The 27,283-nt window shown below is 42.6% G+C and overlaps 1 protein-coding gene across 4 annotated transcripts in view; it reads left to right on the forward strand.

Moving 5' to 3' along the window:
- Positions 1-827: 827 nt before the first annotated feature.
- The window catches only part of PRRC2C (proline rich coiled-coil 2C), a 48,589-nt gene continuing 22,133 nt past the window's right edge, over positions 828-27,283 (forward strand). For 3 of the 4 annotated variants that reach the window (XM_075286479.1, XM_075286481.1, XM_075286480.1), the window contains exons 1-10: positions 829-1,113; positions 14,682-14,854; positions 17,199-17,376; positions 17,483-17,589; positions 18,822-18,947; positions 20,171-20,412; positions 21,373-21,452; positions 21,799-21,917; positions 22,429-22,519; positions 25,907-26,060. In XM_075286479.1, coding sequence (XP_075142580.1) covers positions 14,743-14,854; positions 17,199-17,376; positions 17,483-17,589; positions 18,822-18,947; positions 20,171-20,412; positions 21,373-21,452; positions 21,799-21,917; positions 22,429-22,519; positions 25,907-26,060 — 1,209 coding nt within the window. In that variant the 5' untranslated portion in view covers positions 829-1,113; positions 14,682-14,742. Of the gene's footprint in view, positions 1,114-14,681; positions 14,855-17,198; positions 17,377-17,482; positions 17,590-18,821; positions 18,948-20,170; positions 20,413-21,372; positions 21,453-21,798; positions 21,918-22,428; positions 22,520-25,906; positions 26,061-27,283 lie in introns of all 4 variants that reach the window. The other variant, XM_075286482.1, reaches the window with a different exon arrangement.

The raw sequence follows: 27,283 nt of genomic DNA on the forward strand, positions 1-27,283 counted from the left end.
GCTTGCAGGGCTTTTCTCTCTAAAGGTTTCATGCGGAACCCGGGCGAACACCACACAGACCCCATTATAGTCTATGGGGTCCGCGTATTTTCCCTATGTGTATAGGTTTCCGTTTGGGGGCTCTCCAAGCAGACTCCCTGAACAGAATCCCTTACGCCGATGTGAATCAGGCCTAAAAGGACAAAACTGGTCATTTTCTAGAAAGGGGTCACACTTATTATTAATCACCTAAATAACGGGCTATGGGCTGGCACAGATATCAGCAGGGGGGGGCGCTTACTTATAAATCAGGCACAATCTTAGACAGTGCAGGAGATGTGAAGCCCAACATTCACAACCCAGATCTTCATGAATTTCCCCCTTTAATGTCATTGGGGCGATCAATTCGATCACATCTTTCATTTAGGATCTGAAATGGTGACAGGAATCTGGATTGATGGGTTGCTATGTGCAGCACACTGATTCCTTATAAGCACAGTACTAATTCAATGAGCCCATTTTCCTATTTAAAACGTGTGTGCAAAAAAAATTCCGTGTCCCGGCCTATCAGGACCCCATGCCCTGACACAATCCGGCACCCTCCATAAATCTCACACGCACAAAGCCGTCTATCTACCAAGCCCACTCGTCTTTCTCTCGTGTCTATTGTACCCGGCTGCCCAAACCAATCATGGCCGACGAACAATTATCCGTCGTTCTCAGACCGTCTAGCGTCACGTGCCGAGAACCGCAGGCGCCATCTTTGTTCCTGGCAACTTCCGCAGAACGTCTCCCTGGGCCACGCTTCTACGCCTTGCGTGTTGACGTTGTCCGTTGGCGGTCGGCCATCTTTTCTGGCGCCGGGGCTCTCGCTCTCTGGTGTGTACGGAGGGGAGTCTAACGGGGAGTCCAGGCTGCGAGTAACGTGCTTGCGGCCTGTGAGACTCCAAAGGGGGGTTCGGTTTACAGTAACAGACTCGGTCACCTAGGAACGGCAACTAAGCAGAAGCAGCATCCGTAGCGACCCTTTCCATAAGCGTCATAAGTACGCGCCACTAGCACCGCCATTCACTCCGCTGCCGGTCACACACTGCTCGCTGCTCATTTTCCGCTGGAAGACGCACGAACACCCAGGTGAGTTGTCCTTTATATTCTGTGCGGTTCTGTGGCGCCTTTCTGTGCAGGTTATTGATGTGCTGTGTGTGTAGTGTGACTGGTGACGTACAGGCCGCAGGGTTCTCACATCCTGCCCCGGCTCATAGTGGATGCCGGGGGCCCTGCACCTTCTTGTGGCCCTGGACAGGAGTCATTGCTCGGGCAGACCGCCTGGGATCGCACACCAGGGATGTGTGATCGATCTCCATTGATGTGGGGAGGATCCCCCACCCTAGTTGCTGATGGATTGCTTATACTGTACAATTCTAAAAAGATGCTGATTGCAGGAGATCGATTGTGATCTGTTGTAATCACTGATCCAAAAAATCCAAATCCTAGTGATCTGATGTCTAACCTACTACAGGTATGGGCGTGCTGCTACATCTCATATACATCTGCATTGATCAGATGAAGTGTGTGGATGAAGCCGCCACATGTATTGGATAATTCTCATATCTCATCCCCCCCCCCTCCCCTGGATCCTCCATTGATTGATGTTAATATGATGGAAGGTGCACGCTCAGGGTTGTGCAATCTGCATCTCCTCTATGGATTTCCGGTTCACTGCTGGTTAATGGAAAGGATGCAGTTACATCTGTCTCCACCTGCCCGGTGCTACCCCCATTGTATATAGATTTCCTCCTATCCCTTTACAGGCCCTGGCCATTATGTAGTGCAGCAGAGATGGTATAAATAATAGAGCAGGGCCGTTACTGCATTCATCTTGCAGCAATTTCACTTATGGCATGCCTTCTGGTATGTGGTTGTATACTATGGGACTATCGGTGTATAGTGTATCACTTCAGTCTACTTATATTCAGTGTATGTTAGGAGACAGCCGTAAGACCACCAGATGGGACAGGACGGCATCATCTTTGTCCTAGAATGGCCTCCTTGGGATTTCAGATACAATCTAATACACAAAAGGTTTCAGCTCATTATCTTCACAATGAAATCAGGAAGTGAGCTAATCTCTGCTGCCCCTACCTCCCTTTGTGGTGGGACCTCCTGGGCACTTTTTAACCCTGTCTTCTCTGCCATTCCCAAGTGTCATATCCAACCTAGTTCTGTATTTGTGTGTATAATATATGTATGTCTGGACCCAGTACAGAACTTCCTTTGTATATATCTAAAATATCCCCAATGTGTGTTTTTATCCCCCTTGTGGTTGAAATAGTCAAGACTGTCCCTTTAAGGACAAGAGTAATTATAATTTTTTATTTTTTAAGTCTCACTTCCTGCAGCGCCAGTTGTATTTCTTCCAGTGTCATGTTCCATTTACTGTATTTTTTCACTAAAAAAAATCTTGTATGAAACTAGGAGAAACCTGCTATACTGTGTTCGTTTTTGACATTGTTTCCACTGTTTACGATGTAGTAAAGTGACACGTTAAATTTAACATCAAATTTAGTTGATTTTTTTTTTTTTCTTTTTTGTTACATTTTACTACTTAAAAAGAAAAACTCGGGTTTCTGTATTCTGAGAGCCGTAACTTTATATTTTGATCGATGAACTCTCTTTTAAAGGGGTTATGATAGGTCATTAATACCGGATTGGTAAGCGTCCGGCACCCCCAATGATCGGTCTACCTTATAGACCTTGCATATACCATACACTGTCATTTCAGTATATTGTCAGGGGTATGTTCCTATTAAAATGGTTTAACTGGCTGACCGGTGAGGGGACCGAAGTTTAGATCTCCATCGATCTGATAATTAGAGATGAGCGAGTAGTATTCGATCGAATATCTCACGGCCATAGGAATGCGTGTAAGTGGCCGATCACCAACGGGTTATTAGATATCAAATATTCGATGCGCTTAACCCCTTGGTGATTGGCTGCTTACACGCATTCCTATGGCAGCGAGGTATTCGATCGAATACTACTCGCTCATCTCTAATATAGATGACTTCTAATGGCATAGCGTAAAAAGAATATTATTGCGAGCGGACTGTGAGCTGCCATGACCACTGTCCAGCACCACTACACTGACTTCCCAGACGCCATGGTCACTACTAACCTGAGCAGCTAAACTTCTGAGATTGGTGTTGTCTCCAGTCATTGAAATTGCTGATGTTCCTGAGCTGTATAATTTAGCCGAGCCGTCAGTATGTCACCTGTCCTGTACCATGCTGCCATCATTGCTGAGGATATTGAGCAGGATATGGAATATAATATAGCATCACACACGTTACTTGTATTATGACAGTTCTGAATAAGAGCCCGAGATCCTATGTCTTATACCTGTCTGTTATGGAATTGAATAGGCCCATAGAAGCAGGGCTGGCACATGTATGTTATCTGTGGGCTGCCTGTGCCATTTTACCATGGACCTAGGCCAGCCGTCTGTATGTAACCTTAATATGTCCTGCCCTTTCGGTTGATATTGGTTAACTTAAATTAGTTTATCTAGACCTGAACCCATTACTAAGAATTATTCTTGTATCAGGGGTTAATGCTGTTGTTCAGCAGCGCAGGAATTTTTTTAAAATAAAAATCTGACCCCTGCAGTATGGTGCATGTTCATATATGTGTGGGTTTCCTATATATACATGCAGTATGATGCATTCAAAGATGTCTAGAAATCTGTAGATAGAGGATGTGGAAGGTTTCGGCATACCGTGGTCCTTGAAGATTAAAATGGCCTCAGGATACAATATTTTCTGCATACAATGTATGGCTGGGGGAGTCCAAAAAAATCGTCATGGTCAATTCACTGATAAAACCCTGTATTAGTGACCGGCTGACTAGTAGCGCCTCCCTTCAGTATAGTGCAGTAATGCATGTTCTAGATGAGCCCCTCCAAGTGAGAGCGACCCCATGTTATTATTCAGGTGCACTCTATATATTTGTCCCTGTCACATCATAAGGAATGGTTTACAGCTTCTAGCAGCTCTTTCCGGTTTGTGTGTGTGTATAAGAATTCATTATATCTATTATCAGTTACTTGAGTTTTCTTTCATCTTTATATCTTTCTTGGTTTTTGGTGACATTTTAGGGTCTTTGCAACCAGTTACTAGTTTCCCATACTTGTGGTCTTGAGAGTCCCTGGTCGTTCAGGAACTAAAGTAAAATGGATGCTGATGATCTAGCCACAGAATAGAACATCGATATCAGATTGGTCAGGGTATGACAGCCAGATCGTATCACAATTTTCTGTTTCGGCCACTTGAAGCCATTTATTAGGTATACGGCTGATAGCAGCCCTGTTCCTGTTGAAGTGAATGGGTGTGGGGTCTGCCATTCCAGGCACCGCCATTATACTGTACAGTGTAGAATTGGCGCCTGGAACTGCAACCCTGCTCCCATTCACATGAATGAGTAAGGCTGTATTCCTGGTATACAGTAAAAAAAAAAAAAAAAGTATAGACGTCACAGCAGTAGGGCCTCTAGCAAAAAAAATGTCCTCTATGGGTTCTGCACCCCTGTTTGAATGGTTAGTAGGGTCCTGGGGATCATCCAAGCTATTCTACCTAAGACTGACATATAGTCCAAATATGTAAAATGACAGAGAGGCAAATATTTGAGAATTCTGCTTTATTCACTTTTTTAGGGTATGTTCACCTGGAGTTTTTTGCAGGCGGATTTTGACACGGGAACCGCCACAAAACCCACTTGCAAAAGGGCCTCCCATTCATTTCAATGGGATCCCTTCACCCTTTTTTCGCGTTTTTTTGTTTGTTTTGTTTTTTTTCAGCTAGCAGGAAAAAGAGACATGCCGCATCTTCCTGCAGATCCCGCAGCTCGAGACACACTCCTCATTAGGCACATTCATTTGGGCCTAATCAGAAGCGGCTAGCCGCGTTGGAGGTCACATAGCAGAAAAGGTTTCCGCCATGTGAACATACCCTTACATATACTGTTTGGTTTTTTTTAGTTGCAGTGGTAATTTTGAAAAGAGATCAGCAAAAAGTGGAGCCATAAGAGAAAGCGCTTCAGATTTTGATGGTTATCGGTCACTTTGTTACTGATTGAACAATGGAGCACATTAAAGAAGACCTTTCACCTCCTCAGTCAATGCCATCTCCTTTCATCGTATAATATGTGCTGCTCCACTGATTCCAGCTCAGTTTGACTTTTCTTTTTTTTTTTCCTGTAGCCCCCACCATTCTTGAGCAATCAGTGCAGTTATCCTTGATGCTCGATGTGGGTGGTGTCAGGCTAGAGGACACGACAGAGATCCAATCAGATGTACACAGTGTTAGAGCTCAGATACATGCCCCCTTGCCTGCTGCTGCCTGACACTGTCCATATGACAGTACAGATTGTAGCATATTGGACTCCAAAATTAGCAGCACTGATTGGTCGGGAATTATGGGGGCTAGAGAAAAAATTCCAACTGTACTGGAAAGGTAGAGTGGCTTCTATTTAAGGGATGAAAAGAGCTCTAGCTGGTGGTGGGGCTTCTGGGAGTAAATGCAACTGTGGCAACTTATACTAGCCAAATGGGCAGGTAACACTGCATGAGACGGCACACTTAGACCTTGTCTCCAGAGAAAACAACATTACCTGGCTAGTAGACTCTGAGTTACACTAACACCATAAGGGCTTATATCTGTGGAATGGCTGAATAGATTTGAATAACCAAAACTCTTAAATGCTCAGGGTGACAGCGGCCATCAGGTGACTTGTGTCATTGAGCTTTTCAGACCTGGTGACAGGCCCTTTATAAGATGGCTACATGGCGTTTACGCAGTCTGTCAATTGTCTGTTGCTTATTGTTACTTTAGACTTATAAGGAAACCTTTCTTATATTTATGAGATGGCTGATCCTAGAAAGATCGTCCCCTCCGACTGGACCAACGAGAAACAGGGCAGTGCGCACAAATCACATACACTGCTCAAAAAAATAAAGGGAACACTCACATAACACATCCTAGATCTGAATGAATGAAATACTCTCATTGAATACTTTGTTCTATACAAAGTTGAATGTGATGACAACAGAATCACACACAAATCATCAATGGAAATCAAATTTATTACCCAATGGAGGCCTGGATTTGGAGTCAACCCCAAAATTAAAGTGGAAATACACACTACAGGCTGATCCAACTTGGATGTAATGTCATTAAAACATGTCAAAATGAGGCTGAGTAGTGTGTGTGGCCCCCACGTGTCTGTATGACCTCCCTACAACGCCTGGGCATGCTTCTGATGAGGTTGCGGATGGTCTCCTGAGGGATCTCCTCCCAGACCTGGACTAAAGCATCTACCAACTCCTTGACAGTCTGTGGTGCAACGTGATACACTGGAGGCGCTACCAGGAGACAGGCCAGTACACCAGGAGACGTGGAGGGGGCTGTAGGAGGGCAACAACCCAGCAGCAGGACCGCTACCTCCTTTGTGCAAGGAGGAGCACCGCCAGAGCCCTGACAGACTGTCCAGGAGTTAGCAGATGCTTTAGTCCAGGTCTGGGGGGAGATCCCTCAGATCATCATCTGCAACCTCATCAGGAGCATGCTCAGGCGTTGTAGGGAGGTCATACAGGCACGTGGGGGCCACACACACTACTCAGCCTCATTTTGACATGTTTTAAGGACATTACATCAAAGTTGGATCAGCCTATAGTGTGATTTTCCACTTTAATTTTTTTTTTTGGGGGGAGGGGGGGGGGTGACTCCAAATCCAGGTCTTCATTGGTTAATAAATTTGATTTCCATTGATGATTTTTGTGTGATTTTGTTATCACATTCAAGTTTGTACAGTACAAAGTATTCAATGAGAATATTTCCTTCATTCAGATCTAGGTGGTGTTATTTGAGTGTTCCCTTTATATATTTGAGCAGTGTACAGTATAATAAGTCCTCTTTTGTCTGTAATGGTGCTGTTCCAAGGCTCTATTGTCTATGTAGCTGGCTGGAGATGCTTCTTGGGTCTTTGGTGACATATTAAGAACCAAGTACTACCTGGGATTGTATAATGCAGTGGAAAAGTGGCCATTGATGTTTTGCGTTTCCGGTTTTCTGTTTCCAGAGCTTCCTTAGTGTTGCTGTGTTCCAGGATTGATGTCACGTTGACACGTTGCAAGGTAAGTCTAGATTACCATGGCCAAGTTCGCCAGATTTACCGGCCTGACCTTCATGCCAGGAGTGGGATTCCTTACAGTACGGTTATCCTGCTTCCGGCTTGAAGATCAGGCGAATGCACGGACTGATCGTGAAAATCTAGGCTAAGAGCGCTGAAATCTGTGCTGGTCATGTGATAGTTGTCCTGCAGCCCAGTAAACTAACCCCAAAATGAAGCACTGCAGTATAATCACTGGAACGGCTGGTTTTCTTATGGGCAAGTATGCTATTATTTTTACAGTGTGTGTTTTTTTTTTTTTTTTTTTTTTTTTTTTTTTATGATCTCACACAAACTTTAGCTATAAGGTCTGTATGATTCCTAGAATAGAGGGAAGGAATTCTGAATATTAAATCAACATGAGCACAACCGTATGCATTAAATGCTACAAGGGCGCTTCCACAGCCCCATTCACCGATGACACGGAGCATGGGCCACAAAACAGACAGAACTAGGACCTGTCCTGATATTTGCACTGGGCTCACAGGCCCATACATGGGACCTTAAAAATGCACGGCCGTGTGTACGGGCCCTTGGAAATGAATGAATCAGTGAGCTAGCTGTAGCAAATGCTGCCTGAACATAAAGCTGACACCACACATTGCAGAAAAACTTATTTTTTTATTTTTAAAAAAGCCATTAGTGGCTTCCAAGAATGTGTGCATTATATTTCACAGTGGCATCTGGGCCCAAAAATCCAGTCAGTACATCAGGTCGATTTCCCGACTTGCATCATAACCTCTCGTGTTCATATAAAACAGGCCGGAGGAGACTCCCAGAACCTTAGACCACTGCATGGAGTCCTGCTTGTAGCACTTTTTCTCTCTGCATATTTCGTGCAGAAACCACACGGACCCCATTATAGTCTATGGGGTCTGCCGGTTTTACAAGGTAACCTCTTTTTAATGCGTATAGGTTTCCGTTCGGGGTGTCTCCAAGCGGACTCTCCTAGCACTTATGTGAATGGGGCCTAAGTCTACTCCTGACTTTAGCTTAAAAATGCAGCTTTCTGACCGTGCGTCGTCTCTAGAAGGGTTTTATTCTTTACATTTTTGTCATTCACCTGTGTGGTTGGTTGCAAAGTGACATTTTTCCTGCAAATCACAAGTCGCATTACAGTTGGGCTGAATAAAATACATAAAGCCGCCATTGTTTTGTAAGAACGTCCCTTCTTCACACCTGCCTGTATCCATAGTGACCGACCGCAAACAAACCCATATTCTATATCCTATAACAATGGCCTGCTTAGATATGATAATCTATGTTTACACACTTTGCCTTGATAGCATTTGTGGGTTTCTCCCACTGGAGACTGAACCCGGGAATACACATCAGTTGTGGGTTTGTTTTTTTTTTGCCTGTCTGTCAAACCTAGCGAGCATCCGTCTGAGACAGGTGCGGGCAGACTTTCAGCTGTAAGGGTAAGTTCACACTGAGTTTTTTGGTCAGGATTTTGAGGCCACATCGCCTCAAAATCCTGACCAAAAAGACGGCTCCCATTGAAATCAATGGTTGAATGAATGGTTCAATGATTGAATGATTCAATGATTGAAATCAGTGGGAGCCAGTCAGTTCTTTTTTTTCCGGAAGCCAGAACAAAGGGCTCCCAGAAAAAGAAGCAACATGCTCATTCTTAAGGCATATTCGCCTTGCGACATCCGCCTGAAGAAACTCCCTCCTCCCAACTAGGCCCATTCATTTGGGTCTAATCCAGAGCGGTGAGCGCCACTACACTTGCACACTTGGTACACTTGCAGTGGCATCCAGTCGCCGTTACCCGTATTTTGGTCCAGAACCAGCATGTGTGTGGTCAGCAGGGCTGTGGTGGAGTCCATAAGCCAAACCACCGATTCCTCTGTTGTTCTTCAACCCGACTCCTTCATAAATGGTTGACAGCCATGGTTAGTCCGAATCTGGAAAAATTATTTTAATTCATTAAAAATCCTGTTATTACTGTGAAAGGTTTTTTTTTGGCTTTGCTATTGTCAGGTGGTGTGCGGTGAACGTTTTTGTAATATACTTCATTAATCTATCAAACTTCCTTTTAATAGAAAACAGTCCCTTAGTATTACTGTAACTAAGCATTGCCTTGGAGACTGAGAGTATATACACCGTATATACTCGAATATAACGCTAGGTTCACACCTGCGTTCGGGTCTCTGTTCTGTGGTTTCCATCTTCTGCATGCAGAAGACGGAAACCACAGACCGGCCCTGGCCGTGAGCAGCGGTGAGTGTCTTATGCTCTCCGCCGCGAAACCGTTTCTTTTAAACCGGACACAGAGTACTGCATGTCCGACTCTGTGTCCGGATTTAAAAAAAAACGGTTTCGCGGCAGAGAGCATAAAACACTCACTGCCGCTCACGGCCGGACAGCTTTCAAACCCATTTAAGTGAATGGGTGAGAGAGTCCTGCAGGTTTCCATATCCTGCCTCTGTTTTGTGCAGGAAACGGAAACCTGCAGAACGGAGACCGGCGCAGATGTGAACGAGCCCTAAGCTGAGGCCCCTAATTTTACCACAAAAAACTGGGAAAACTTATTGACTCGAGTATAAGCCGGGGGGGGTTGGGGAAGGGGAGGGGGTGTTTTGGTTGTCTGTCTGTCCCTTCCCTGAGCTTGAGGACTGTTTTTTCTTCTCCCACTTGGAATTCAGCCTGGCTGAATATAGGGTGTCTGTAGTGCTCCTATTTCGCTTCAAAATCAGCCTCCATAAAATGTAGCCCTATGTGAATTGCTCGTTTTTTTTTTTTTTTTTCTGCTAGCAGAAAAAGACGCGACATGACCTTTCTTCAGGCATTTAACGCCTGAAAAAATGAATTGGAGTCTATGGGGCGCTGAAAAAACCGCTAGCGGTTTTTGGTCGCTTATTTTTGCAGCTGTTTTGGCAAAAACAGCGACCGAAACCGCTAGCTTTTTTTATCATGTACTTTTTTGTAGTGCAAAAAAAAAAGCTTAAAAAAAAGCGACTGAAAAAGCAACGCTGAAAAATCAGTGCCAAAATCAGCTAGGCTTTTTTCACATGTGAACTAAGCCCTCTTCCCGATGGAACAGGAGCTCTGCAGATCCCCTATATTCAGTAGACCGGGCACTGTCAGGCACAGGGATACCTAAGGTGTTTGTGTTTCACAGTCATTTTCTACTTTTATATGTATGTATTGTATTTTTTTTTTTTTTTTTTTTTAAAGCTTTTTTCCCCACTATTTTATGGGAGATTCTATACATTACGATTTCAGCTGGTCATAGACCCCCCCACCCCCCCCCCACCCCCACCCCCAATTTTTTTTTGTTTGTTTGACTGGAGTATAAGCAGAGGGGGGGGGGGGGGTTCTGCACTCGCATACATACGTGTAGGGCATAGACATGAAGCATTTACCTAAGGGAGATGGTCCCTTCATACGACTGTATCTTCGGTTTTATATCACATCGCAAAATGTCTCTGGTACATAACAAAGCTGAGATTCTCAGCTTTCTTATGATGCCAAGGCTTAAGAATTAGCTATAACAGAATCTGGGAAATCACTAGTTAAAACCACAGCCTGGATTGTGATTTTTATACGCAGCATAACCTACTACATATTAAGTTGAGCTTCCCAACTATTTTTAACTAATATCTCAGATTCTATTGCAACTATCTTATTTTTCGGACTAAAAGATGCCCTCTTCCCCACCCCACCCCTAAATTTGGGAGGAAAATGGGGGGTGCATATTATAGTCCGAATGTGGGGGTTAAGGGGCGGAGGAGCGGGGTCTCGGCATTGCTTCCAGCTTCCTGCAGCAGTTGGAGGGAGACAATGCAACGGACCCTGGGCTGGAAGGAGGGGGTGCCCTGGCGGTGAAAACTCATCCGCTGTATAATATAATGGGTGCTACGGGTCCCATTTTTTCTTTGGCCAGACACAAACTCCTGCATGTCCGACTTTGTGTCCGGCCAAAAAAAAAACCCCCAAAAAACGGTTTCCCCGCGGAGAGGATGCAGGCGAACCCCAGCGGTTTGTTTTTAAAATCCATTCAAATGAATGGGTTTTAAAATTGAGCGCTGGGAAGCCGTCCCCTGTCCAGTTACTCAGGGCTGAGAATGGAAACCCGGCAGAATGACACAGGGCGGGCACAGGTGCAAGTGTGAGCGCCCCCTTACAGTTAATAAGCCAGTTTTCAGACAATCTTGGGTTTGACATGATAGGGCAAAAAAAAAAAAAAAAAACGTAGTCTCTAGGTGCTCACAGATGGTAGAGACAGACCCCAAAAGACTTGCTGTAATTACAGAGAAGGGCAGCTCTACAAAGTATTGCCATAGGGGGGCGGAAGACTTTTACACGTCACTTTTCATATTTTTATTTTGGTTAAAATTTAGAAAACCGTGTATCATTGTCATTCCACTTCCCAATTATCTGCTACTTTTTGTTGGTTATTTAATTGAGATTTTAAGTAATACATTTGTTTGTGGTTGTAAGGTGACAAAATGTGAGAGTTCAAGGGGGTATGAATACTTTTGCAAGGCACTGTAGGTTCAGATGTTGCTGCTAGGACTGCCATCTCCATATAGTATTCTGGAACGGAAAAACACCAACCCCGATCCAGCTGGTGCTTTGGGATGAGCTGTGCCTTTCTCCTGGGCAGTGGTGTGCGCCAGGCTGGGTAACCTGCTAATAGTTACCATTGCACTGAGCTGTTCTATTTATATAGGAAGGTCTCAAAGCACAGCAGTGATGTACAGAGCGAAGAGGAACAGATCTCACGGTCCCATGTAGAGGGTTGGAAACAGTGCACTAGGCCGGGGCTACTAATGGCAACACAATTTTGCTAATTCCGTATTACCCAAAAGGGCGCTGCCATTAACCACCAGTGTTCTTACAAGTAGCTTCTACTGATCTCTTCTTGTGGCAGAGCGCATTACACATGTGCAGACCTACGTGTGTATCCCTGTACAGTCTGACTTGTAACATCCAGTTGGCGATTTAATTGGGAATTTCTAGTAGGAATAATGGCATATATAATTATACTGAAACAGAAATGTTCTGGCCACATGTCTTTACTGCATCACTGAAGTGGAAGCCATATTTAGAAGTCCTGAAGGTTTGTTCCTTTTGCAACTGAAACAGAGTCCACAGAAGTAGCAATGGGTTTACGTTAAGCTTTGAGGCGGTATTGGCTTATTCGGCATAAATTATCCGACATGCTACCTTCAGGGTCGAGACGCATGTTGCGGCAAACACCGTGTCCCAATCCCCCATCACAACGTTGTGCAGGGCCGTTGCGGCAGCAGTCTGCACACTCCAGTGGTTGATGTTGATGTGTTACATGTCATGGAATGGATTATGGAGTATATATCTCTTTACAAGGTTATAAAGCTGGGCTGTGGAATCGGCAGACGGCCACCAACTCTAACCCTTGGTTGGACTGGTTGACTGTTGAATAAATGGGGACATATTGCCACACACGAGATGTATGTTCCTCATTAAAATTATTCTAAATTGTAGTTTTGTCATCAGTGTGTGTGTGTGTGTGTAATATAATTTTTTTTTTTTTTTTTTACTATATAATTTTTTTATATTTTCTTTATTTTTACATTTTTTTCCCCCATTATTTATCCTTTAACGATTTAATTTATTTCTAATTAGTATTACGGTATATCGATTTTGTTTTTCTTATGAATGTTTTTTGTTGCCTATTCAGACTTTTGTCTGACGTGCAGTGTACTTATGGGCATTTTGCCAGTTCCCAATATGGCCACTCTGTACCCAGAGAGAGCTTCTGCACCTGCGTGGACATGCACAATGGATGGGATCCAGTTCTTACATGGGAACACTTTCCTTCCATGCGCAGCAGCAGTAAATGAACGCTGAAAAACTTACATGTGGCTTTTTCATTGTCTAACCTTATATCAAGTACCTTATAGTAAGAGGGATGTTACCAATGAATTGTTTTAATATCACCTGCATTCTTTATTAGCTTGTATACACGCTTATTATTATTATTATTATTTTTATATGACTATTATTACACTTATTTTTTTTGCACTTTTTACCTATGATATATCCCAATGGATTTTCATATGTAACATATATGCGCTGATGCTTTTTGCATCTTTGTAGTAATTATATTTGATTGTGATAATTACACTGGGTGTCGCTCACACCTTCTAATGTTGCTTCTATCATTATGTCACTGATTGAGAAAAGTTCCAGTGTGAGGGACCGAAACGTTGTATATCTTGGAGTAAAGGCACCAACTTGAGTTTTTATTATTTGGAGTGCTGCCAGCTTTATCTATTCTATTCATTAAAAAGCCAGTGATTGACTTCTTAGGAGAGTAAATCCGTAATAAATGGTGTAATTATACAGTATTGATAATTGAGTAATATAATTAAAAATAATGAATTATTTTACATGGAGTCATCTGTCCCAGTCATTATAAACTGTAACCATAGTGCTGTAAATGCAGTAACATAAAATAGAAAGGTAGGATTTTTATTCATCATGGTTGACAAGTAAATGAATACATTAGGAGCACTGGGGGTATTACCTTTGATCTGTATTTAGAGATGAGCGAACACTGTTCGGATCAGCCGATCCGAACAGCACGCACCCATAGAAATGAATGGAAGCACCTGTGACACCGGCCGCCGGCAAAGTCAGCGTCACAGGTGTTTCCATTCATTTCTATGGGTGCGTGCTGTTCGGATCGGCTGATCCAAACAGTGTTCGCTCATCTCTATCTGTATTCATTGCAGCACACCCCTTGATACTGTTAGTGCAGCCCCCTGGGCAGGGATCTGCTCTGATGTCATCAAATCTGTAAAATCCTGTGCATGTGCTATATATCGGCATACTGCAAGGACCCATAACCACTCATGGCTCTTACTCCATAGCCCTGTTATAAAGTACTCACCCCTTTACCTTCACCAGTTGTACATAACAGCATAGATGGCCTGGCACGCTCTTCTGACGGCCAGGGTTTAATCCCATTAGGTCTGACAGCCGCCGTTATGTGTCAGTGTCATGTGCACCACTTAAACCAATCTTAATGTTAGGCCTTTTTTTTTTTTTTTTTTGATGTTGGATTCACTTATTTTTTGTTATATTTTTAGCCTTTGTACACACACAAACAGATTTTCCTACTTTTAACATTTATGATAGATCTGTTGCACTATAGACTGATCTGTGACACTGGGCATGAGCTCAGATTGGATGTATACTGTTACTCTTACTGTTTCGAATACCTCACTCCCATAGCAATGAATGGAAGCGGCCGAACACCAAAGGGGTTAAGCGCCGGCCGCTTCCATTCACTCCTATGGGAGCGAGGTATTCGAAACTAGAGTTTAGAATACTACTCGCTCATCTCTGTTACTAAAGAGAATTTTCATTTGTGTACCTTTTATGTTTCTTCTATATCCTAAGTGTATGAGATTTGTTGAGGATTTTTTTTATACTTAAAATATTTATTTTTTTATAATAATAATTTTATATTTCATGTGTAGATAAGACCTGGGCAGAAAAGTGAGGCAGAGGCTGTATCAGACTCGATGAGTTTCTTTCGTCATGTCGGAGAAGTCGGGCCAGAGCACAAAAGCAAAGGATGGGAAAAAGTATGCTACCCTCAGCTTATTTAACACGTACAAAGGAAAATCTCTAGAGACTCAAAAGACTACAGGTGAGTCCCTGCAATGATTTCTAATCTTACTTTTGTATGTTGTAAACCCCTCCACATAATGCGTTTGCGCCATAGTTGCCTTTTTCTGTGCCCTTATTTTGCTCCAGTTGATAGACAGATGTGGCAAGTGAAAGTGATGACCTATTTAAAGGTCCATTCACACTAGTTTTTTGGCGCTGATTTTTGACACTGAATCTGTATCAGAATCCACGTGGAAAAAAAGCCTCCCATTGACTTCATTGGGTTCCTTTTTTTCAAAAAAAAAAAAAAAAAAAAGGAACCCATTGAAGTCAGTGGGAGGCTTTTTTCCCACATAGATTCTGATACGGGTTCAGCGTCAAAATCAGCACCAAAAAACTGTGTGAAGGGACCCTACAGATTGGTCTTCAACATATAAGCCAAGAAAAACCCCTTTAAGCGTATGGCCACATGTTAAAACAATACAACGTTCTTGGCTCTTGCAAGCAAGTGGCAAAAAACAAAAACCCTTCTACAGTACCAGCAACAAAATGATTGTCTTCTCTGATCCACACATTGTGGCAATAAAATGCATTTTTATAAAAGCGGCGTGATCATTTCATCTGAGGAAATACTGCGCTTCCCCCCCCCCCTAGACGTACATGGAGTGGGGAAGGCTCTTGGTCTAATGCATTGGTTTCTAGAAGTCACGCGTCTTCAGCAGCTTTAGCCATTTTCATTGGTGTAGTAAAGTAGCACATGCGTAGTATCCTTAAGGCCATTAGCATCTGCTGCAGTGTGTACAGCGCCCTAGCTATGGTTAGGGACATTTTTTTGTTATAGCCCATGTTGGCGACAGATGCAATAGATCCGCAGCTATGGAAATCTGAATATGAGCCTTTCTCGATTTGGCTGCTGGAGTTCTGCCATCCTTGTATTGGATTGAAAGTCTTTGTTCCATCTCATTTGAAATGCTTAGCAAAAAATGCATTAGCATAATGACAATCCGCAACAGAAGGGAACACCCACTTGGATTTTTATGATTTTGTGATTCTTGATTTTCTTTTTGTAATTAGCACATTTTTTTTGTGTAATCTTTATCTTTAGATCCTTCTCACCCATAATATGTAATGACCACTTATTACCGTAATTACAAGTTATCCTTTATTCTATGCATGCATTCTGTCTAGTCAGGGGGAGTTTGACTGCCGGGAACCCCAACACTCACAAGAATAAGAGGATTTTATATCACTTTCATGTATGAATGGAGTGGTAGGCGGCACATGTGCACTGATGAACCTCTAAAGGGAGTCTGTCATCACAAAATATGACCTTAATCCAGTGATTGTTAATCAGGGTTCGATCGAACCCTAGGCCCTATGCACGGTTCATTTTTTGTACCAGTAAAAAAAAACACATCCCTATGTCTTGAATTTGGAAAAAAATCATATTTGATTTATCACTAAAGAAGGGTTCGGTGAATGTGCATATGAAACTGGTGGGTTCAATACCTCAAACAAGGTTAAGAACCGCTGCCTTAATCTAATCTCCATACCTTGTAGGGCTTCTGACCGTTTCCAGATATGCTTTTTCTTATTTCTGACCGCTGCTCTGTTGCAGATAATAATTTGTACTTTTATAAATATGCAAACTGAGTGAAAGGGCTTTAGGGGCATCTAACCTACAGCTTGGGCTTCTATCAATGCTACAGATGACTACCCCTGTCGCTGAACTCCATCCTCCCTCACTTGCTTACTTGCTTGTTCATGTCTGTCTTTGCACTGAGCATGCTCACTATGTCATAAAGCATGTTTAAAAACTGTCAGAATCCCAACAAGGTACTGTGATTGGATTAAGGTTTTATTTTGTGCCGACAGACACCCTTTAAAGTCTATGGGATTGAACGAAGTGGAAACACTCTCACAGCCTGCTGCTCTATTCATATGGGACACACAGGACCCCTGACCATTGTTTGGCTTTAGGCGCACTATTCTAACCCTTCCACCTTCTACACTGCATAGTTATCAGGTTTGGGACTTGGGTTCCACTTTATGAATGTGAACCCATCTTACCCTAAAATAATATACAGTGTCTACCCCAAAAAGCAGAAGTGACACGTACATGGAGCACCTCACGACTCGTAACAGGGAGCGAGCCCACTTGGTGAAATGCTCTTGCTTGTCGGATGGATCTTGTATCAGATCAACTTTTCCTTTTAACTTGACAACTTGAGCATGGTTTCAGGTTATGATAGTACGGTAGTAATGTTCCCTGAGAAATGACTATTCAGTGCTGGCATACCTATAGGTTTTGCACATAAAAGTGGTGACCGTTATAAAATCGTTACCTTTCTGTGCTGACTATAACTATCTTTTTGTGTTCATAGTTGCCGCACGCCATGGTCTTCAAAGCCTGGGAAAAGTCGCTGCTTCTCGGCGTATGCCACCACCTGCAAACTTACCCAGTTTAAAGGCAGAAAATAAAGGCAATGATCCAAATGTGAATATTGTTCCCAAAGATGGCACCGGCTGGGCATCCAAGCAAGAGCAGGCCGAAGAGGAGAAGTAAGTTCCACCCGTTAATGCTTATGATACTTGTCACTTGCTTATGTATCAAGGAAGAGGATCTGAATACTCCCCGGTATTAACTTGTGTATTTCCTGTTTTCTAGAACACCTGAAGTGCCTCCTCCACCTCCAAAACCAGTTGCTCCCCCTGCAGCTGAGGTTCCTATGGTTACTAAATCTTGGGCCAATACCAAGCCAGGTGGGCAAGAAGGTAAGATGAGTTTGAGACACATTTTGCATTAAATCTGCCTGCAACAAAGGTCTCGCAGTTACCCTACTGTTAGTTACCAGTTTCAGAAATTTTGATATTTACTGTACCACTGCCACATTTTATCGTTAGGCTTACATAACACCAGTGCAAGGTATGCCAAGACTGGCAAATATAATCTCACTTGTCATGGATTCCCCCTAGCCTTGGTTCACATCTGCATTTGGTAATCGGTTTGGGGAGTCCGCATGAGGACTCCCCTGAATGGACTATCGAATGCATTTGCAAGCAGTGTGCAGTGAAAGCACACGGACCCCATAGACTATAATCGGGTCTGCGTGCTTGCCGCGCACTGCCCACACGAGTCATGCGGACAGGAAAGTAGATTGTGAAGTACTTCCTGTCCACATGTTCCCTGCGGAGATCTTGTGGCAAGCACACGGACCCCATTATAGTTTATGGAGCCTGTGTGCTTTAACTGCACACCGCTTGCAAATGCGTTCAGTAATCCGCTCGGGGGGGGTCCCATGCAGACTCCCCCGAACGGATTACCACTACTGAAATAGTGTAGTAATAATGGTATAGAGCTGCTTTCGAGGTTTGGAGTGGTCCCGTTATTTCTAGTGATGGGCTATTGCTGCAGTATACAGTTATAGACTATTGTATATGCCCTCAGTTTTGTAGCAACAATTTAGGGAAGACTCTTTCCTGCTCCAGCATGACAGTGCCTTGTGGACAAATTGAGATCCATAAAGACATATTTTAATGAACAGGATGTAGCAAAACTTTAGTGAACTGATCAAAACCCTGACCTGAGCCATGTGAAACATTTTTGGCTGAGCCAGACCTACTCAACCAATATCAGCACTTATCCTCACAGAAGCTCTTTTGGCTAAGCACAGGTCATGAAATTATAGGCCTTTAAAACCATAAAAAGAATCCAAACTCCATAATAATATCAATGGATTTGGAGTGGGATGTCCATGGTCATATAGGTGTTAAAAAAGGTTTCCGATCCTTTGTCTTATAGTGTTCCTCTTACTGCGTTATGACCTAAATGTAACTTGTAAGCAGTGTACGTGATGATTACTTGTAAGATAACATTCAGGTGGCCTTATGATCCCCTTTGGCAGTTTACTGCTGCCCCTAATGTAAGTTGTTTCTAATGCATTTTGCTATTAAGATGGTTGTCTACATTGTATCTGCTTGTAAAGTAGAGATTCTTTTCCTTCCAGGTGTTCAGGTGAACAGCTATTTCCAGCAAGAATTCCCAAGTCTGCAGGCAGCTGGGGAGTCAGAAAAAAGAGACAAAGATGCCCCCGATGACAATTATGGACCTGGACCCAGTTTGCGGCCACAAAGTAATACATGCGTCAATGTTCTGACAGTTTGTTCTTAATCGTACAATCAAAGGCATAAATCTTGCCAATGGATAATAAATAATACTTAGGGCGGGTTCACACCTGCGCCCCGTCTCCGCTTTCGGGTTTCCGTCTTCTGCCGAGAGAAACTGGACAAGAGAAACCCGGCAGTCTGTTGTCAAACCCATTCACTTGAACAGGTTTGCAAAGTGACTGCCCGTGAGCGTCTTCTGCCCCTCCGCAGCGAAACCGTTTTTTGTTTTTTTACCTGCATGTCCGACTTTGTGTCCGGGAAGGGTGTTCCTGACAGTCAGGCAGGTACGTCCTTCTCCACAGCAACGGATATCGCACTGTACAGTGTGAGCGGGGAGGAACGCCCCCTCCCTCTGCTCACAGTGCTCACCCATAGACGAGTATTATCAGGAGGGGAGGGGGCGTTCTTTCCCGCTCACACAGTACAGTGCTATTGGCGCTGCTGTGGAGAAGGACGTACCTGACAGACTGTCAGGAACGCCCTTCTGACTGTGAAGAGCTACGGTACCGGGACTGATAGCTCTTCACCCGGGGCACAGATCGGGAAAGCCGACAGTGCGCTGTATTCAGCGCACTGTCGGCTTTCCAGCAGTATATAGTACTGCTTGTGTCCCGGACCATGAAAGGTCCTCTTTAAAGAATTTTTGGTGAAGTTTTTAAAGGAAGGAAAAATCGGTATCGCACTAGTGGCAGCACCTTGTATACTTTCCACAGATGCCTTGTATCGTATAAAGCATTACATCTCCTTTTTCATGAAAACTAGCGTTTCGTGCTTTATGCAGATTTGCTGTAAATTACTTTAGGAGTGTTTCTTCTGCAAGGGCTTCACTTTCCGCTCTAAAAAACCGCCCCTAAGTGCAGGCCAAGTATGTCATAGTGGAAGCTGTCACTCAAACAGCGGGGAATGGAGGGATTTATCTAAAGTCTCCTAGAGAAGACACGTTCCTAAAGCTCTTATTTCGGCTAAATTTCATGAGAATAAAAATCCTGTCTTTCATGAAAATGGAGCTGCAATGCAGAATGAGAAAGGCATCTTAGGAAAGTGCAGGAAAAGCCCTTCAAGGTGCTGTCTGCTTTTTGCTCCATTCTCAGTTGCTGATTCCTATAAAAACCAATGAGACTGTGAATGGAACCTTTTCTGTAGTATGTGAACAGAGCCTGACTTCTAACCACCCTGCTTGCTTACACAGCTGATGTGGCCAGTTGGAGGGAAGGTGGAGGAAGGAACCTTGGAACTCCGCTAGCACCGTCTGACCAAGAAAATACCGCTTCACTTGGGGAGGAAGGATCAGCCCATCCTGCTCTCCCTGGTGCTGCAGACCAGAGCAAGATTGCTGATAAACGTACTGCCACGACTCAGCTGAAGCTGAATGGACAGCAACCAGGCCTACCTCCTCAGTACAGGGGCATGATGCCTCAATTTGCTGGAAATGTAAGTATCCATCTCCATTTTTTGGCTCATTACAAGCTGTCTTTGCATGTAGCGTCATTCAGGCTGTCATTATGGATGAATATTAGTCCAGTTGAATACCATAGTAAGTAGCTGGAGTTGTGGAAAGGCTAATAATACCTTCACTATTGTCACACCTACAGTCAAAACAAACTATTTCCTTAGGACAGGTCATCAGATCAGTTATGCAGAGAGCCAAATCTTCTGATGGTGTATTCACTAATATAGGTGCCACTCCCCTGTTGTGCGGATTAGATGCTTTGCATAGCGCCGCCCGGGGACCAGAAGTGTTTAAGTTGTAGTCTCTTGATGGCAGTCTGACTTTTGATTACGTGTCCAACACCTTTCTACTCCAAGGATAAGCAGCAGTAGATCAGGGTCAGCCATGTGATCTAGAGTCAGAGCATCATCAAGAGAGCCAAACTAGAAAACTCCCGGGATTCAGGCAGTGCTATACGAACCACCGAATCGCTATATAAATAATGTTGTCCTTCTGGTGTATTGGAGACACTTCAGGAAGGTTTGACTCCTCTAATAATCTAATCTTTAGGATAGGCTTAAATATCTGATTGGCCAGGCTCCCGGTGCTGCAGCTTGGCACTCATTGACCTTAGTGGACACTACACAGAGCAGGGAGCCATCTTGATATGCATCGGAAGTGGCCATGTACAGCTGCTTCATGCAGGGGCGCCCCCCTCCCCCACCTATCAAATATTTAAATAAAAGATGTTGGGTACGAATTTGTAACCTTTGGGGCGATTACACTGTACTGCTATGTCTGCTGCTGGAGCGCTATGACCCCTTCAACAAGGTTATCCTTATGTGTGTCCAGAGTCTGACTCCCACCAATCTGATATTGGTCACCTGTGTTTAAAGCTCTGGAAAATTCCTTAATATTTACACTAATTTCTTCCAAATCTACTTTTTTTTTTTCCTCCCCAGATGTTCCCTTCATATCCTCGGCTTCCTTTTCCTCCTGTGCAGGGACAAACGAGATATCCTGCACAAGCTGAGGCCAACAGGTAAACTTTGGGATTTATTGGGGACATATTTAGAGGCTGAGCAGTCATATATGATCAGGGAGTATAAGCGCAATTATTTAATGTATATAATCTAGCTTGTAGGTATACTTTTTATGTATGTGTGTTTTTTATATCTATCTATCTAATATATATATATATATATATATATATATATATATATATATATATATATATATATATATATATATATAATCTCTTTTATGTGTGTGTGTGTGTGTATATATATATATATAAGTCTAGTTGGTCGGCTTATTAATTGGAGACCAGTTAAAAAAATATCATTGGGAATGTGAAGTGATTGCTGTATTGGATTGACTATTTTCAGAGCACCTCGACGACCACAAGCTTGGGCTGTGGAAGGTGTTGAACGTCCCTCCATCATTAGCGCTAATGACATGAAAGAGCTGGATAACCTGGACACTGAAGCAGATGAAGGCTGGGCAGGTACAGTTTTAGTTTCTGTTTGTGTAAAGCGGGACAAGGCATCAGAAAAGTATATTCTGCATGTAGAATTGAGTTTCTACTATGCATAAATTTAGTTTGTGCAAATATTTTGTTATACCACTTTCCGCTATATAGCAGTTCCTGGATTTTTAATATCTCTTGGCATTGCAGTCAATGTTGGTGTTTTTTTTTTTGGTTTTTTTTTTGTCTCACTAGGGGACTTCATACAATCTTCCAGTCACTGATTTGATTCATTCCAGTATATTATGCCTGTGACATGCGTTCTATTGGGCCCTTCCTCTAGCAGGGTCTATTAGGTATACTTGTATAGTAGTACTGTGATCTGTTACAGTAGCTAAAGCCCTATCAGCACCTTACAATTAAAGGGGTGCTAGGGTGATGCCATGATATCTAAAGGATTATATAACTGCATACAGCAGACACCCACTGCTGCTTTTGGATCAGATTTTTGTGTAACCTCTTGATACCTAGTGTATTGTATCCGTTCCAGGGGCACAGAGCGAAGTCGATTATACAGAGCAGCTGAACTTCAGTGATGACGATGAACAATCTCCCAATCAGAAAGAGAAAACAGAAAGCTGGTAATCTACCCTCTTTGTTTCTTATCCCAGTATCTCTCCAGAAAGGTTAAGATTTTTTATAAACGTTCTGTAGTCGCGTGACGTTTAGCTGTATTTCTTTTTGTATTGTTTGTATTTACCCCCTTCTGTACTTTGAATTAAAATACTGCTTTTTGTACTCCAAGCGTTCTTCCCTGTATTTTGTTTGGTACCACTGACAACATATGGGTTGATTATTGACTGTCCATATTGGTACAGTTCATGCTATAGAACAGATCACAACACTCTCACTAGTAAGAGTATATAACAATATAGTTCCCCACCCCCACTCCACCCTAAGTAGCAGTCGTGTTTCCCACACCATGACTGAACAGACAGTGCCTAGCGCAGGGGTTGTTGCTACTCGTTTCAACTACACTTGCGTTAAAGGATATGCACACCATCTTGATCGATGAATCTATTTTTGTCGAGAAAACATTTTTCAGATATGGTTTTATTTAAGAATTCTTTTTCCTTTTTCTTCTATAGCCTTATAGATTCTTATAAAGTGCACGTTGTTCTTTACCCTTCTCACACTGATCCATCTGAGAAGAGGGAGTGTTATCTATGTTGTCATAAACCCTCATTTAAGCTGATTTCTTATCAAATTGATAAGAATTCAGACTAAATGAATGTTTATAAGTAGATAGAAAAGCAGAGAACAAACATTCACACTTCTATTCACAAAGAAGAGGCGCTTGCTCTATGAGTCTATAAGGCTATAGAAGAAAAAGCAAGTGGGATTTTTAATAAAACCCTATTTGACTATTTTCTAATGGATATAATGAAATAACGTACTGCCTTTTTGTAGCACTACTGATTTCATTTTAACTATTGAATGAGTTCTGCGGTGCACAGGGTTACATACACCTCACTTTTATTGCTATAAACTGAAGCTTACTAGTGAAAATCAGGGGTTTTATGAAGATATTTTCGCTATTTTCTTTGCCTCTACACCAATGTACAGAGCTGTGTCTATCTGAAACACCCCGGCGAGCGGGCAGGGATTCTGACCCCATAGATATGGTATTGATGACGTAGCCTAAGGATATTTCATCAGTATTAAAACTGAGAACTAAATATGTGTAAAATGGGCTGATTTAAACTTTGTTCTTCTATGTATGGTTTCTTAGTGCATACACAACTCAGAGTGGTAATATATATATATATATATATATTTTTTTTAAACACCCTGTGATATGCACAGTTTAACATAATAGGAAGTTATCCATATTCTAAAACGGTAAGCCTATTCATGAGGTGGGACTGTTGGGACCCCTGTGCAGATGCAGATTCCAGCATTTTTTACATAGCAAGTAATCCAATACACTTGGATAGGACGCTACTACAATCCTAATCACTACTCGCCACACCCAGTATATAACTGATGCCAGGGGCTGATATGGGTGGGTCGGATTCTGACAATCTAAAATTGATGGCCTATCTTATTTTTTTGTTCCGTGTTAGCCAGTGGGTATGAAATATAAAACAAAAAACTTGAGTCTTCAGTAGATGATACCTTTTTTCAATGGCTAACTAATAATGATGACAGATTAGGAAGGGATCAAAATTATCACGAAAGCTTGTAATTTGTCATCATTATTAGGTAGCCATTGAAAAAAGGTATCAACTACTGAAGACTCAAGTTTTTTTTATATTGGCCTATCTTAAGGATAGTCTTCAACTATAATCGGTGGATAACTTCATTAATGCGGTGATATAATATACGAAGTGAATAGTGTACGGGAATAGTGTTCTTGATATGTATCATAGAAGAAGTGTTATGTGAAATGGATTTGTACATGGATGGCTTGAATATTGTATATACGTCATGACTCGGGGGCCTGCCTGTGGATGTTTCGGTGTTCATACTCACATGGTCTGTTTCTATACAGCGACTTGGCCTTTCTGCTTTGAACATGGAAAGGAAGGGGCACGTTCTGGTAGAGTTGTGTTTCTTTACTTGGCTAGTGATATTTGGTTAAAGCTGGCCATATACATTAGCTTTTTGTTGGCCAAAATGGGTCATTTCAGCTGAAGATCGGCCATGAAAATAGGGTGACTGGAAGTTTGTCTGCCTAAGTAGTTTTGGCCAGCAATCCGTTAGATATTAGTGCTTGAAATGATCAGCTGTTTGTGGCTGATCCTCAGCCAGCTTGCCCAAAATCAGAATGGACTAAAAACATGAAAGAAACATTACTCACCGATCCCTCACTGCTGCTGTTCCGACATTTACTGGGTCGCCGCTGGTCTCTACTTCCTGCTCCTATTTCATCACATGGGAAATGGCCACTCAGCCCTTGACAGGCTGAGGTGGGTCCCAACTGCGCCCAGTGACTAGCTCAGCCAGTATCTCCTATGGATCGATGAGGTGAGTATTGCTGCTTTTGTATTTTTAACCCATTTTAACATTTTTGCACTCTTATAGTCACTGCTTTATTTGAGGTTAAAACCGTCAAAACCTTGCTGTTTCTCACACTGGAGGACCTGCCTCGTATTTGATAAGATTTCATACTTTTTCCTATTTGGCTTCAGTGATGGAAAACGATGTGAAATCACAAGTACAGATTGTGCCATTTGTTGAACCTTCCTGGGTTCCTCCTCATTCATTCGTTTATTTGTCATATAGCCATATAAATCTATGGGTCTGAGTTAAAACACCAAGCGATACCACTGTAAAATGTACAACGCGATTCGGACATGATGCATGCGGGCTGTGCGTAGCAAGTGGGGTCCGTGTGCTTTTACAACACAGCACAACACGTTTGTATTCTGTTTGTGGGGGTCTCCATGCGGACTCTTCCCGGTCAGAATACAAAAGCCGATGTGAACTAACCCTAACTTTTTGTTGCATTGCTGTACCATATGGGTATATCTTAAGTTTCTGTAGTGGCCTTAAGATTATATTTAAAACGGGTGTAAATTTTTTTCCTAAATGCTCCAAACATCTTTAAATTTATTTGACTGCAAATAGATTCCAGGCTTGTTCTCTCTTGGACGTGTCCAGCCTTCTTCCAGGTTCAAATCCACATCTGTATCTGCACCCTGAATGGCTTTGATAGTGACATATATATATATATATATATATATATATATATATATATATATATATATATATATATATATATATATATATATATATATATAATAGATATTATGCATATGCTTTGATACGGGTCGGGATTTGGGTTCTCATCTTGCCCTTAGGTATCACAATTGTAGTTGCTATGTTACAGGTTACATATCAAGCAATCCTTTATGACTGCAGACACTATGAATGGTGCCCGACTTTTATTCATTTCTTTAGTGTGCAGATATCTGAAATGATTTATATTCATTGTAATATTTGTGTAAAACTTTTCTACTTAGGGATGATCGCATCTCAAAAACAGAGCAGGTTCAGTCCAAACCTAATGATAATTCAGAAATCTGCAAAGAAATAGAAGAGCGCTCTGCCAACACTTCACAAGCACCTACCGGGCAGAAGTCTCTCCTTGGGAAAGGTCCACCTCCTGATACACAGGTAGTTTGGATTATAAGATTATATCAATGTTCTGGAATACTTGCAAGTTGTATAGATATTTAAGATTGGAGGCTTTTAAGTTTGGGTCATTTGTGCTTTCTTGTAGATTTATTGTATTTCTTATAATATAATATATATTTATGACCCATTTCTGTCAGTGACACTATGGTTTGTTGGTTTTGAGGGTTGTGTGGGATAAGAACCTGGTGGTTTTCTTTCACACACCAGACCACACCTGTCCATCAGTTCATAGAAACACTAATGGTAAGTTCACTCGGCGGAAACCTTTTCCGCTGTGTGGCTCTAACGCACGGCTCGCCGCAATGGGATCCTGATGCGGTGTAGCGCCATCCCGCTCCTGATTAGGCCTGGATGAATGGACCCAATCAAGAGTGAGTTTTGAGCCATAAGACACTACGGCTGACTAAGCCGCGGGGAGATGGGGCATGTCGCTTTCCACACACACCCCCCCCCTTCCCCGCTAGCTGAAAAAAAAATTGCTAGCAGGGGGAAAAAAAAGCGAGGGGTTCCCATTGAAATGAATGGGAGACATTTTTGCAGGCAGATTTTGAGGCGGATTTCGTGTCAAAATCCACCTGCAAAATATTCTGTGTGAACATAGCCTTAAACCTAGAAATGAATGATTAAAGTGGTTTTCCAGGATTTGGGTCAAACTCCAGGATGGCTACAGTGGATGTAAGAAGGGGGGGGGGGGGGGAGAGATACTCACCTCACCTGTTCCCTCAGCAGTCACTTTGGCATAAACAATTTACCATGGCTATCATGGTTATAGCCACACAGTGCTGCATATGCAAACACTATTTTAGCCAGCAGGGCCTTGGAGTCAGTCGGGACCAAATCAGGGTTGATATTGGATAAAAAAAATCTAAATAAAATTACAATGAACAATATACAATTTACGCACTTAATTATATAATGTTTGCATATTTATTTTATAGGAATTCAATCAGTAGCACTTTCATTATTTTTACTCCTTCTGAATGACCATGGCCGTCATTTATGAAGGAGTCTGAGTTGGACTGTCGAAAAATAGAAGTTTGTAGTTTGGCTACCGACTCCACAGCCCTGCTAGCCAGATTGTTAGTACGAAGTAGGTGGGCTGTCTGACCAATCTCCTGGGGCCAATGCATAGAAAAATGTTCACGCTTGTCACAGCCGCCCTGTGAGATCAGTTTGGACCTAAGTAGACTAAGCAGATTTTA

Source organism: Leptodactylus fuscus, chromosome 9 (assembly GCF_031893055.1).
Source record: "Leptodactylus fuscus isolate aLepFus1 chromosome 9, aLepFus1.hap2, whole genome shotgun sequence".
In the NCBI taxonomy this organism is placed as follows: Eukaryota; Metazoa; Chordata; class Amphibia; order Anura; family Leptodactylidae; genus Leptodactylus; species Leptodactylus fuscus.